Raw genomic sequence first — 13,956 nt, 5'->3', positions numbered from 1 at the left:
GCCGCCTAGGCCTGCCTGCCCGGCCTGACTGCTGGTGCCTCCGCCACCCGGGCCTGCCTGCACGCCGGTGCCTCTGCCGCCCGGACTTGCCTGCGTGCCGGTGCTTCCGCCGCCTAGGCCTGCCTGCCGATGCCCTGGAAGTTTTTTTTTGGGGGGGGCAAGGGATTGGCAGTGAGTGCTGTAGCCACTTCCTCTTTACCTACTGGTAAAAGATGCTGGAGTTTCTTATTGGGGTCACTTGCTGCATGTAGCTGAACTAGAGTCTTGTGACTATTCAGTCTGAGAAAATTGCAGTAGCAAAGACTATGAGATGGTCCACAGACTGCAGAATCTGGTGTGGGGAAGATGGCTATGGCTTCATGGCTCTCTCAGGAAACTGCAATTAGAGAGAGAGATTTCTAAGAAATCTTTGATGTTCTTAGAGAGTCTTCATTTGAACATGGTTCCTAAAGAGAGTAACAATGACCATAATTTATTTAATTAGAAGTAATACCAAGTAACAGGGAGAGGATCATATTGTACTCAGGAAAATAAAGAAAGCCTTCTCTATGGCTCAGGTCCAAACCTTATACTCAAGGGAAGGTTTTGGGTAATAGTTACTGACCTAGTGACTCCTACTGAAGCACAGTTCATACTTTGGGAGTTTACTTCTGACATTGAATGGTCAGGGATCAGGGATGCTAGAAGACCTGCAATGTATAAATTCCATCTCTTGTCTATAGTGGAAGTCAACTAGAATCATTGTGTCTAGGGTGATATCAGAATGAATGGTTGTTTTCTAGAAGTACTTAGTCCTTGAAGAAATCATTGAGGGAAACAGTGACTGCTTTCTGTAGTATACAGAGCTGTTTTTCTGACGGAGCTTCACAGTCTTTGCACGACTTTGGTCGCAAGACTATCCTGGCTGGTACACCTGGATATCTTGAATTTTTGGGTACTGCAGGCAAACAGTGCACAAGAAGGCCTAAAGTGGCAGGGTTGTGATGTTTTCCTTCAGAAAAACATATAGATTAGGCTTCGGTATGCAGAACTTGTTTTACCTAAAAAGCAACTTTTGCGTAACAATAAATGAGCCTTTGCATGACTGACTGTTCAAGGTTCAGTTCACAGAAACTTTCTCTTTGCTGCCAGAGCCTAACTTTCATCTTAGAGTGTCTCTCTTTCTCTGACTGATCTATGCAAAGCAGAACACCCGACACATGTCAAGACTCTTTGTATGCAGCTCTTCAGTGTCCTTCCATTCATTCATGCAATAAACATACATGCGGCTATCTGAATGTATGACCTATGTTAACCTCTCTGTGGAACCCAGGCTGTCCTCTGCCTGTACTTCCTGATCCTGGGATGACAGGTGTGCCACCACTTGCTCATCAGCAACAGTATTAATTAAAGTTGTTTGTCTTAATTACTTATAAATATAATCATAAATATTTACAATTAATTAATATTGGTATTCACTGTCAACTTGACTGGACTGTAAAGATGCTTTGGCGATTTGTAAAGTACACCCCTGGGTGTGACTCCCGTGGTTTCCTGGAGACAATTACATCACCAACACTCTGAACTAATGAATGGGTCAGTCATTATTGTGAGGTGGTAAAAACTAGGATGTGGGGCCAAGTTGGAGAAAGTAGGAGTGTCCTTGAAAACTGTAACTTATCCCACCCTTTCCTGTATCTCCCTGGGGTCTGTTCTCTGCCACGTTCTCCCTGCCATGATGGGCAGCTGCCTCTGAAGTCAAGAACTAAAATAAATCCTCTCTTTTTTTTTTAAATGTCAGATATTCTGTCATCACATTGAGTCTGCCAATGTTTTAAAAAATGATTTATTTTTATTTTATGTGCATTGGTGTCTATATAAGGTATCAGATATGGATCTCCTGAACCTGGAGTTGCAGACAGTTGTGAGCTGTCATGTGGGTGCTGGAAATTGAGCCTTGGTTCTCTGGAAGAGCAAGCAGCACTTGAATGAGTGGAAGCATCACCCCAGCCCCTGGCCTGGGAGTTGTGTTGGTCCAACTCCAACTCCCAGCCTGCCAAGTGCTGACCCCTCCCCACTGACCACTCCCACAGGCTATTTAGGCTCACACCAGAAAAAGAAACACATGGTCTCCCGGGTTTGCATGGGCTCCTCTCCCCTCCATGCTGTCTCCGTCCACCCGAGAGTGCTACATTTATTAAACATCGGCATTTTAATTTGGTCTAATCTGGTTTAATTGCAGTTATTTGTGTCGGTGGAATGGCTTTTCTTAAAATTAAACCAAACAGTACTCTTAACTACTGAAGGCTACCAACATTTTGACAACAGGTATATATGTAAATTATTGAATCTCCACAATCCTAGGTTTTCCCATTTACAAAGTACAAGATAATAAAAATAGTTTTTAGCAGTGTATTGGGCTGATATCTGACTGAACCTGTGTGGTTTCATTGATGTGGGAATAGTTGCTTTCAATTCACTTTCTGCATTAATCAGAAGAATTTTCCCTTAACTCATGTGGCATTTCCTCTTACTGCACAACTTCCTGTAAACTGACAAGTCATGACGTTTTGTTTGCGTTTTAACAAATAAAGCTTGCATGAAGGTCAGAGTGCAGAGCTAAGGCACTAGAGGCCAGGCAGTGGTGGCACACACCTTTAATCTCAGAACTCAGGAGACAGAGGCAGACGGATCTCTGTTAGTTCAAGACCACCCTGGGCTACACAAAATTCATCCAGTCTAAAAAGAGAAACAGAGCTCACACAAAGATGATCTTACCACTTGGGAACCTATACCTTTAATCCCAGAGAGGTGGAGACAGGACTGATATGCCTGGGCAGAGAGAGGAATAAGAGGTGGGAGGAGACAGGAGCTCAGAGCAGTGTGAGGACAGGATCACCCCTTTGGTCTGAGGATTTGGTAGAGACAAAAGTCTCTCTAGTGGCTGGCTGTTCTGCTTCTCTGATCTCTCAGCTTTCACCTTCTAATATCTGACTCCAGGTTTTTATTATTAAGATCAATTAGATTTCATGCTACACTGACATGTCTTGGTTTAGTGTTTTTTTAATTATGTTTATTTGCATGTATGTGTGTGTGTGTGTGTGCATCCATGTGTGTGCTTATGTTAGGATTTACATATGGAGGTCAAAGGAAAACTGTAGGAGCCTGTTCTTTTCTTCCACCATGTGGACTCTGGGGATTGAATTTAGGTCATCATGATGGGCAGCCTGTATGTTTACCTATCGAGCCATTTCATAGGCCCTTAGTATATTTTTAAAATTCAGCTTTATTGCTATTTTTGTGTTTTTATATAAATAACCAGAAAGAAATTCTCTAGTTGAATATACTGGAAAGAGAGATTATTCAATTGATCTGTTCATGCATATCCTTGAAGAAGGATTTCAAACATTACATTCTTTGTGAAACCTCACCGGCCTTTCCTAGTTGTGGCATTGTTTGACTACCTTGAGCCACTGCACAGACCATTTTGTGTAAATCTGTTGGTATGTCTGCTTTCTATACCTTATGCAAGGCCATTGTTTCACAGTATCTAGCGAGGTACTGTTTAGAGGACAGTTGCTTAATAAATGTTAAATGGCTAAATGTGCTAGCCTGTCTCAATCACCCCACTATCTCAATTCTAAGAGCACTTAGAATCCAAGTCTTAGATCACCCATTTTGGTAAACTGTCTTGGACTGTTCTTCCATCCTTTCCGGTGTGTACTGAGATCTACTGAGATTAAACCACGATGCTTTGACTGTGGTGTTTAACAGAGCCTCTGTTTTTTCATCACTAGAATATAGGTGTTCTGGATATTTTTGGGTCATCTGAGAGGAGGGAATCTTCACTGAGAAAATGCTTTCATCATACCATGCGGTAGGCAAGCCTGTGGGCCATTTTCCTAATTATTGATTGACGTAGGAGGGCCCATCCCATGTGGGTGAGGCCACCTCTGGGCTGACGGTCCTAGGTTCTATCAGAAAGCAGGCTGCGGAAGCCAGGGGAACTAAAGGAGTAAGCATAAGCACCATTCCTTCATGGCCTCTGCATCTGCTCCTGCCTCCGGGTTCTTGCCTGGTTTGAGTTCCTGTCCTGACTTCCCTCAGTGATGGACTGTCACCTGGCAGTGTAACCTGAAATAAACCTTTCCCCTACAAGCTGCATTTAGTCTGGGGGTCACCACAGCAATATTAACTCTAACTAGAGCAGTAGGTAATAGTACCTCACATTTGTGAAATAAGATTAATTAAAATGCTTAGCATAAGTCATAATATAGTATGTGCTCTGTATTAGTCAAGATTCTCTAGAAGAAAGAAGAAATTGAAAAAGTATACATTGCCGGGCAGTGGTGGTGCATGCCTTTAATCCCAGCACTTGGGAGGCAGAGGCAGGCAGATCTCTGTGAGTTCGAGACCAGCCTGGTCTACAAGAGCTAGTTCCAGGACAGGCTCCAAAACCACAGAGAAACCCTGTCTCGAAAAACCAAAAAAAAAAAAAAAAAAGAAAAAGAAAAAAAACGAAAAAGTATACATTTAGCAAAGGAGATTAGACTAGTTTGTACAACGGGAGCTGGGAAGTCCGACAGTGGTTTGTTTGTTTGTTTGTTTATTGCACATTGGAGAGGTTGAGAATCTTGGAGATGTAGGCTGGAAGTTTCAGCATTTCCATTCCGGTGTGCAGGCCTAGAGATTTCTGTTAAAGCACTTGATCTTAGTCTATGTTGGAAGAGAAGAAGCTGGATTCTGGTGGCAGTGAAGCAAGACCCTCATCAGCAAGAGGTGGCAGAGGCAAGGGAGAGCACCGCCTTTTCCTTCGAACTCTTAGTCTAAGTTTCCGTGGGAAGGTACTGCACACTCTGGGTGGGAGGGTCTTCTCTTTTTCGTTAATCTTTCCTTGAAATGCCCTCACAGACAGCAGAGTCCAGAGCCAATCAAGGTGACTCTAATAAAGGCCACCTATCGCACGCTCACAAAGTGGGAGAAGCGTTTTGTTAGTTTATATACAGCTTACATGTGTGCCATTCCCCCAAGTCACATGGGAATGGGATGAAAAAGAGAAATCAAAGGAGAACAGGACTGCCCCTAGGTATGGTGGAGGCAAAGTTTGTTGTCAAGATGAGGGAGAAAACAGCCAGAGGCATCTGCAAGGGTCCAGAGTGGACATGACTGGCTGACTGAGCCAGCCATGCGAAGAAGGAGGAGGGAGGAGAGGGAAGATCCTGGAGCCAAGAGGCCAGGAGACCAAAAGAGGGCTGGAGTAGCCAAACTGGTTGGATTATGTGGGAAAGAGCAACTGGGCAAAGGGCAGCCCAACCCTGGGCCAGAGAGTTCAGAGTAGGTGGCTGGGTATGTCAGTCAGGAGGGCACTGCAATAGGTAGGGACTGGAGGATGCTGGGAGAACCTGTAGAACAGTGTCAGCTTCCATAGGATAATATCAAAGTTAACAGTTTGTCCTGGGTTTGAACCTAACTGGGGAGATGGTGAATAGTAAATAAGAATGTATTCATGGGATAATGTTGTTTTTGACAACTTAAATATTCACTACCTTTATTTTTATTTTCTAACAACTAGGTTAGAAGCCTGTTTTCCACTCTTACTTCTGAAGTTCAAGTTCGTCAGTAAGATGTACAAAGTTCTATACTCAGTCCAGCTTCTTTTTCACAGCCTGTTAAGTCTCAAACCCAGGGACTAATGGCTGAGGGGCCTATTTAACATAGCAAATTGGACCTGGCCACCAGGTTCTCTCAACATCCCTCAGTCCCTACCTGTTACAGGGTCATGTTTGACCTCCCCCACCACTTGCCTGCCCCACCCCCCAACTCCAGCCCAGGGGTTGAGCTGCCTTTCCCTAGAGGCTGATCCATTTTGGTCACCCACCCCTTTTTGGACCTTTGCCCTCTGGGATGCTGCACCTGGTTCCCCTTTCCCCTCTCCTTTCCCCCTCCCTCCTCACATGTCTCGGTAATGTCCACTTTGGACTTTCCCAGATGTCTCTGCTTCTCACTACGCTTTTCTACTATGCTTTTATCTACAATAAACTTTTTCCTCCACCATACCTAGGAGCGGTCATGTCCTTTTATATCCCCCCCACCCCCCGCCCCTTCACAGTATCCCCTTGGTTGCTTTCTTCTCAGACCTTATTCCAAATTTAGGTGCTTGGGTAGTAGGTGTTCAGTTTGGCTGTGAAACCCTGGCAGGTCTAGAACTGCCCAGGCTGTTTGCTGAGAGTGAGGCCTGCCTCCACTGTGCTTGATTTCATTGCGCACAACTTCATTTCAACGTTGTGTCCCGGTTAATTCCCTCCTGACATTTTGGGGGTGTAGCATAATTAGATTAGGCTTCGTTGGCTTTATGGAAGACGGCTGTTGCTTTTGGAATGCATGGAAGGGAGTCAGCCTTTGCCTGCGTCCTACTTTTTTGTTCGCTAAAGACATAAATTATGTTTATATAACTCTTGCCTTGCAGCCTGACGGTAAAGCGGTCTCTCTGGATCCTTCGGGTAGTTAAATGTTTTTCAGGCACCATTATAAGGTAAAATTTCCACTCACAGTTTAGAAGATGTGGTAATACAGGAGCCACAAAAGAAGGCTAAAAAGACACAAAGCCTGTTGTATGGAAACTCTGGGAAGATGAAAACGAATTCAAATATGTGGAATTCCATAATCTGCCGTGTATTTTCTCAATTCCGAAAAAGATCAGAAGCAGCATTCAGGGAAAGCCCACAGTGCGTGCTAACACACTGGGCTCGCAGCCAAGAAAGGAGCACTGCAAGCGCTGAACGCTGGGTGCTAAGGGCCTTTGGCATCTCCCCAGCTCGGGATCGTCCGTGGGGTGACCACGCCTGGCTTGGTGCACCGGGCCGGGGTGGCCGATCCTACCCGCTGGCATCCCTCCAGCCCTCCGCCCCGGGCCGGCCCCACACCGCGGAGCCCGGTGCGCCGGGGGAAGGAGTTTCCAGCGGACTCGCCTCCCAGCCGCTTCCTGTTCTGCTCGCCGCACCGCCTCCTGCAGTGTCCCGGGACGGCGCCGGGCTCCCGTAGTCCCCGGAGGTGCCCCGTGGTGCCACCTGCACCATGCAGTCCCGCCTCCTCCTCCTCGGGGTCCCGGGCGGCCTCGGCGATGTGGCCTCGCGGCGCGTGCGACTGCTCCTGCGGCAGGTGGTGCGGGGCAGGCCCGGTGGGAACCGGCAGCGACTGGAGGTCAGACTGATGCACGCCGCCGGGGTGACAGACTCAGGTAACTGGGCCCGCCGCCTTTGCTGCTGCTGCTGTCTTCATTGCCTCCCCTCGCTGCCCTGTGCTGTGGGGCAAAGCGCTGGCGCCCCCTGGGCTCCACACTGAAACCTGAGGGGTCTGGACTAAGGTCTGATGTCTATGAACAACTGCTTTCCTCTTTTCCCACTGGAGGTTTTGCTGCAAGAATCCTATCTTAGGCTGGAGGGACACTCAGGTTTATGCAGTAGCTTTTGGGAGCCGTTAAAACCGCACTTGACCTTGATCTTTGACTCCCAGGGGTTTGGTAGCCGGTTTTGGGACTTGAGCCAAGTAGGGCTTGAGATGGCATAGACACGTATACATTCTTGCTGGAGAACCTGTATCCATGGACTTGCCCAAGTTTAACAGGAGACACGGTTTCAGGAGTTCTTCAAACTGAAAGTCATAGGTTTAGTTAAAATTCTTGACTACAGGTGGAGTGAATGAGCCCCAGGAAGAAAATTAAGTGCCTTGTTGACGATTGCACAGCGAAACTCCCACTCAAAAACTTGCCTTGCCTCGATTTTAGTTTCTAGGTCATTTGTTTTCCATTCTGTTACTCACTTTTCACACATGTGACAAAATACAAAAAAATCCTCCCCCAAACAAAAACAAAGAAAACCAAAAATCAAAACAAAACACCCCAATAACTTAAAACAAGGAAAGATTTCTTTTGGCTCACAGTTTCGGATGTTTCAGTGTATGCTTGCTGCCTCCAGGGCTATGGCCTGTGTGGAGGCAGGAAATCATGGTGGCAGGTGGGCTTAGCAAAAGCGAAGCTGCTCTCCTAGCAAGGCAGAGAAGCCTCAGCGATAAGACCTACTTTTCAAAGACAGGTTCCAGTTTGTCTAACTAGGCCCCTACTCTTTTTTGTATCCTTTCCAAATTATGTCACCTCATCAATTTTGAGTTCATCAATGGATTGATTTGTTGATTAGATCAGACCCCCAGTCTCCCAGTCTCCATGAGGTTTTACTCTATGTCCTAAAAGGCAGAGGTCAAGGGTGGAAATGTGACCTAATCCGACAGGTTTCAGAGTTGGGCAGTTTTGAATGGAATCCATTTTTGCTCTTTCTAGCTTTTAGAGCCATGAGTAAGCAGATAGAATATTTAATTGGAAAGAAGTTTTATAAAACATGAGAATTGTTCTTTGTACTGAACACTATACTGCCTGCTGGCTGTGAAAACATCACAAACACATGAGAATGGACTTGAGAATTCTGTTAGAATGGGTAGAAGGGGTGGTTGTAAATGTCCTCAGCTTTTGTGTTGTATCCCATGAAGTGCAAGTGTAGTTTCACATGTGAGGCGTGAGCATACTTTGGGCAGCATTCCAACTTCTTAAACTCAGTGGTTGGCTCTGGCAGGCCAAGCCGTAGGAAGTGCATTGTACTAACATGACTTTTCTCGCTCTAACAAAGATTGTAACACTGGAGCTATGAAAACTGTGGGTAAACGAAGTTGAGTTACCCAGAGATCTGGACACAAGTAAGAGCCCTTATGCCGAAATAAAAGGCAAACTCCTGGCCATTCTTGACTAAGGTTAAGGCTTAAAGGTTAGAGCGGCACATTTGGAACCAGAGGTCAATACACAGACAAGCATCATAACATAGAGAACAGCAGGCTGGGATGGATTAGTGTTGATGCTGGGAAGAGTCTTAGCTGTACCCCAACATGTGACCAGACTCACTGTGTCTCCTCTGCTTGTAAATTGTCTTTGCTTCCTAGCAGTGTGACAAAAAGAACCACAAAGTACATGAAAAACAGAACCGAGTCATGAACTTTTCTTCTCCGTGCTGCATGCCTGTTTGTCTTGTCTGTACGTTCCTTCGGTGCTTGTCAACACTCTGTACCTAACAAGCAAGCGTTCAGTGGCTTACTAGGTTAAAGTTCATGGAGCGTGTTTTTGTAACAGGTTGTAATTGCTTTGCTGGCTTTCAAAACAGTATGTCTACTAAGCCTGATAAGGGGGAAAAGGAGAAGGACATTTATGTTAAAAAGTAAAAAGATGCTGCATAAGGTGGGGTATGCCTTTACTCCCAGCACTCCTGAGGCTTGTGAGTTCAAGGACAGGATGGTCTACATCACTGTCCCTGCACAGCCTTACACAGAGACATCCTGTCTCAAAAAAAGTCCAAACCAACCCAACCATACCACCCCCCCCCAAAAAAAAGAAAAAACCAACAAAAACCAGTCCACAAGCTCTCAAGCCTATTGCTTTTCTTTTTTTTAAATCCTTTTCTCTTTGATGGTATGGAACCTAACTTGTAAATTCTTTATTGCTTTATGCTTTAATTACTGGTAATGATAATTCTTGGTTTTAAAGACAAATTGTCAGCCAGCAAGGAGGCTATCTGCTTCACCAAGTAGTGGACACAGATCACAGTGACACCATCACAGATGGAGCCAGCAGGCGTGTAGGACTGGAGGTTGCGAAGTGATGAGCTTGGAAACAACTCTATAAGTCCTGCCATTCCCGCTGGCCTTTCTGACTGTTCCGTAGCTTTCGCCGCTCCTTCCTTGTACGATGTCTATGTAGAGTAGATTTGTTTATAGAAACGCTAAAATGTTTCAGTACACATTTTTCACTTAGAAAACTGAAAAATGCAGACAAACTGCAAAACAGTTCTTCCATCACATTATTAATCATCACCTTTTTGGTATTGATTCTGTCATATTGTGTAGTGATGAGCGGGCTGCGTTCCTGCCGCCTGGCTCCTGGCCGCCAGCTAGCTTATGCCCCGAAATAATTACACGGAAACTGTATTCTTTTAATCACTGCCTGGCCCATTAGTTCCAGTCTCTTATTGGCTAGCTCTTACATATTGATCTAACCCATTTCTAATATTCTGTGTAGCACCACGAGCTGGCTTACCAGGAAAGATCTTAACCTGCGTCTGTCTGGAGTGGGAGAATCATGGAGACTCACTGACTCGGCTTCTTTTTCCCAGCATTCTGTTCTGTTTACTCCACCTATCTAAATTCTACCCTATCAGAGGCCAAGCAGTTTCTTTATTAATTAACCAATGAAAGCAACAGATGACCCTCCTCCATCAAGATTGTATTTATCTAATTGTATAGGTAATTATTTGTACACATAGGTATTTGTACAGATTGGATTTTTTTGTAATTTATTATAATATCCATGACTGAGAACATTTATGTAACGTTGCGGTATATAATCACTTACATTAGATATTAAGTTCAGATATTTACCTCAATGATTATTTTACCAGTTTCTCTTTCTTGGACATATAAAGTGTTTCAAATATTTTTATATAAAAACGGTGAAAATGATACTCATGCCTTTACATGTTTTCTGACTTGAAGGTTGTGTCCTTGGGCCATAATAGAAATGGCCATGTGACTGAGAATGGTGGCGATGGTTCAGTCTTAACTCTGTATCTGCCAGGTGTTTATCTGTGCCTTGTAGAGCTCATTGTACTTTGACTGTAACAGAGTAGTTACAGTCTATATGGAACAGGATCTTCTGGGTCCATTGTGAATTAAATTGTTTGACAGTAGGATCTAGAATAGTTGTAACCTTATACATCATTAGGAAGATTCATAGTAGGAACACCCAGACTTAAGGTGGACATTGTTGATACATTCAAATTTTTGTTTTGTTTTTCGAGACAGGGTTTTTTTGTATAGTAGACTTGGCTGTCCTGGAACTTTCTCTCTATACCAAGCTGGTCTTGAGCTCACAGAGATTCTCCTGTCCCTGTCTCCTGAGTGCTGGGATTAAAGGTGTGCACCACCACTGCCCGGTGATACATTTAGTTGTTGTTGTTATTTTTTTACATCTGCTCTAAGGTTTGTATACTTCTTAAAAAATGATGCAGACTGCGGATATAGCTCAGTGATAGAGTGCTTGCCTAGCCTGGGCAAGGCCCTTCAGTCAGTCTCTAGTACAAAACAGCAAAACACAAAACTGATGTCACTAAAGCATTGGTTTGTAGCCTATGTGATTCCCCTTACCCTGGGGACTTTGACAATACCTGAGATGAACCCAGGGAGGGGGATGCTATGGGCATCAGTGGGCCCAGCTGCTCCTGCTACAAGCACGGAATAACATCTCAAAATAAGAAATCATCCCGTCCAAAACATCAGTCGTGTCCCTGGTGAGAACCCTGAACTGAGCCAACCTGTCCATGCAGCTGTTAAAATAAAAAAACAAAACAAAAACAAAAACTTAAGTTTAATAGAATTAGCAATGCAAAGCGGAAGAGACTCAGAGAGATGCTGACGATGTGGGCAAGCAGCTTCCAGACCGCAGAAGTGAGGTGTGGAAACAGCTTGATCACAGCACAGCATGTCCTTTATCTGAGCTGGCTCTGATTGACAGCTGGTAACTGGGTCTAACTAAGCTACTGTGATTGGCTCAGACTCTCTGTTACAAAAGCCAAGTTGGATGGGTTTTCATTAGTGTAGGCCTCAAAGTACAAAGGTAGCCTCAGTCCAAGTTGACTTTAGCATTACAATCACATCCTGAGGAAGGCTACGGAACTGGGTGCCAAATGTGGTGAAAGTTAGCGTGCTCATCAGTGGAATCCATGTCTCTAGGACATTACATGCACATTTGAGGATGTCCGAAATATTATGTATACAGCAGTTTTGAGCTTGGTGAAGATCTTGAAAAATCTGGACAGACTATCCAGTTTTTGTTCAGGGCTTAGCAAACAATTAAAATTATCAGCTGTAGCAACATTTTATTTATTTAGGTTTGAGGCAGGGACTCTCCATATAGTCCTGGCTGTTCTAGCCCCCCTGTGTAGATCAGGGTGGCCTTGAACTCATAGAGAACCTTCTACCTCTGCCTTCTGAGTGCTGTGTAGCAACATTTTCAGGAAGCATGTGAGTTCGAACTCACACACATATGCACATGCACACTAAATGTAAGAGTTAAAAAGTGAACTTTCAAAGCTGGGCATAGTGATATATGCCTTTGGGAGGCAGAGGCAGATGGATAGCTGAATTCGAGGTCAGCCTGGGTTACATAACGAGTTCCAGGACAGCCAGGAATATGTAGAGAGCCCCCATTTCAAATAGCAACAAACAACAACAACAACAAAAAGGAAATTACTAGTTTAAAATAAAACTGACAGCTATTCGTTGTAAGATTCTGTATTGATTAAACATTGAAGAAAAGAATAAAAGGTTTGTGGAATTGGCTGGTCTTAATAGGCCAGAGCCATGGAGGATAGAATTGATGAAATTCTAGAGAGAAAAAAAATGTGACAGATCAAATTTTCCCTTTAATATTTAATGTAAAGGAAAAAGAAAAGGGTGCCCTGAAAGATCAGAGAATCTTTTGCCTTAATTTTGCTCTGAAATCCACTTGTTGATGAACATTTGTGAGTGGTTGTCTTATTTTTATTGGGATGCTTGTTTTCAGAATGTCCTTAGGGGCCGGGCGGTGGTGGCGCACGCCTTTAATCCCTGCACTGGAGGCAGAGGCAGGCGGATCTCTGGGAGTTCGAGACCAGCCTGGTCTACAAGAGCTAGTTCCAGGACAGGCTCCAAAACCACAGAGAAACCCTGTCTCGAAAAACAAAAAACAAGACAAAACGAAAACCCAGAATGTCCTTAGGGGTAAAATGAGCTCTCTTCCTCCCTCAGCATCTCTTGTAAATGACAATGTAAAATGACATTGTGATGCTTGCAGGGCCTGCTTTTGCCTTACTGGAATGACAGTGTCAATCAACAGCCATTTGGTTTTTAGGGGAAACAGTGTACACGGAAAAGCCTGTTACCTGGTTGGATTCAAGGGGGTGCCCATTTCTTCTGGCCAGATTGGATAGCTGTGGTTCAGATGCCGTCTTCAGGGCTTGTATGCTCCCTGCCTTACCCTTGGTCCCTGTACCTCACAGTTCCCAGTCACTGGACCCAGTTTGTTATATTAATTTCAGTGTCTGGCAGGATTTCTTCACGAGGAAATAGCTCTAGGCTTACCAGCCCCTTAGAACTGCACTCTTTTATCTTATGTTTGTTTGTTTTGAGACAAGGTCTCACTGTATAGCCTTGCCTGGCCTGGAATTCTTGGGCATCTGCTTTCTGGGCCCTGGGATTAAAGGTGTGCACCACCATGACAGACCTGTACCGTTCTTGAATTTCACAGTGTTAAAGAAATAGCATCTTTTCCTGCCACCATGGACAAAATTTCCAAGCTCCCTATGGCAAGTCTTCAGGCACCTGCTCAACTTTGAAATAGTCACTGTGACCTGAGGGTGGGGTATTCTGACTATTCTGTGCAGGATGCCATCTCTAGGGTGTAGGGTGAAGGTCAGGGTTAGGGTCTCAGTTGGAGGCTAGAATTTTGATGTCAGGGAGTGGGTAAAGAATCCAGTATATTTAAACACAGCAGCTGTCCCCTGGAATGAGTAACCTCCAAAGGGATTTGTATAAGATTAATTATTGTGTATAATGTACTTTATTATCTTAAACACATTTTTTTCTTATACATCTTTGAGAAATCCCTTTAAATAAAAACCATTCTAAGAAATAAAATTACAACTTTCTACTTTAAGTATTTTCTAAATTTAAGTTCATTTGGAAGGCCTTGGCTTTTATGGATTCTTTTTAATTAAAATTTTCAAGCATATTTGTTCCATATCTGAATAAAGACATATAATAATTGACTATAGGTATCTTTGACAATTTTGTGCAATATATGGATTTGTCTTATATGTGTTTTTCATTATTTCCTATATAAGTACAATT

The 13,956-nt window shown here is 44.1% G+C and overlaps 1 protein-coding gene across 2 annotated transcripts in view; it reads left to right on the top strand.

Moving 5' to 3' along the window:
- The first annotated feature begins 6,824 nt into the window (after nucleotides 1-6,824).
- Vwa8 (von Willebrand factor A domain containing 8) overlaps nucleotides 6,825-13,956 on the top strand; it is a 320,343-nt gene continuing 313,211 nt past the window's right edge. The window contains exon 1 of one of the 2 annotated variants that reach the window (XM_057786174.1): nucleotides 6,825-7,216. In XM_057786174.1, coding sequence (XP_057642157.1) covers nucleotides 7,054-7,216 — 163 coding nt within the window. In that variant the 5' untranslated portion in view covers nucleotides 6,825-7,053. The remainder of the gene's footprint in view (nucleotides 7,217-13,956) is intronic. The other variant, XM_057786175.1, reaches the window with a different exon arrangement.

Source organism: Chionomys nivalis, chromosome 12 (assembly GCF_950005125.1).
Source record: "Chionomys nivalis chromosome 12, mChiNiv1.1, whole genome shotgun sequence".
In the NCBI taxonomy this organism is placed as follows: Eukaryota; Metazoa; Chordata; class Mammalia; order Rodentia; family Cricetidae; genus Chionomys; species Chionomys nivalis.
Note: the sequence above shows the minus strand (reverse complement) of the source record. Positions and strands in the feature narration are given on the sequence as shown.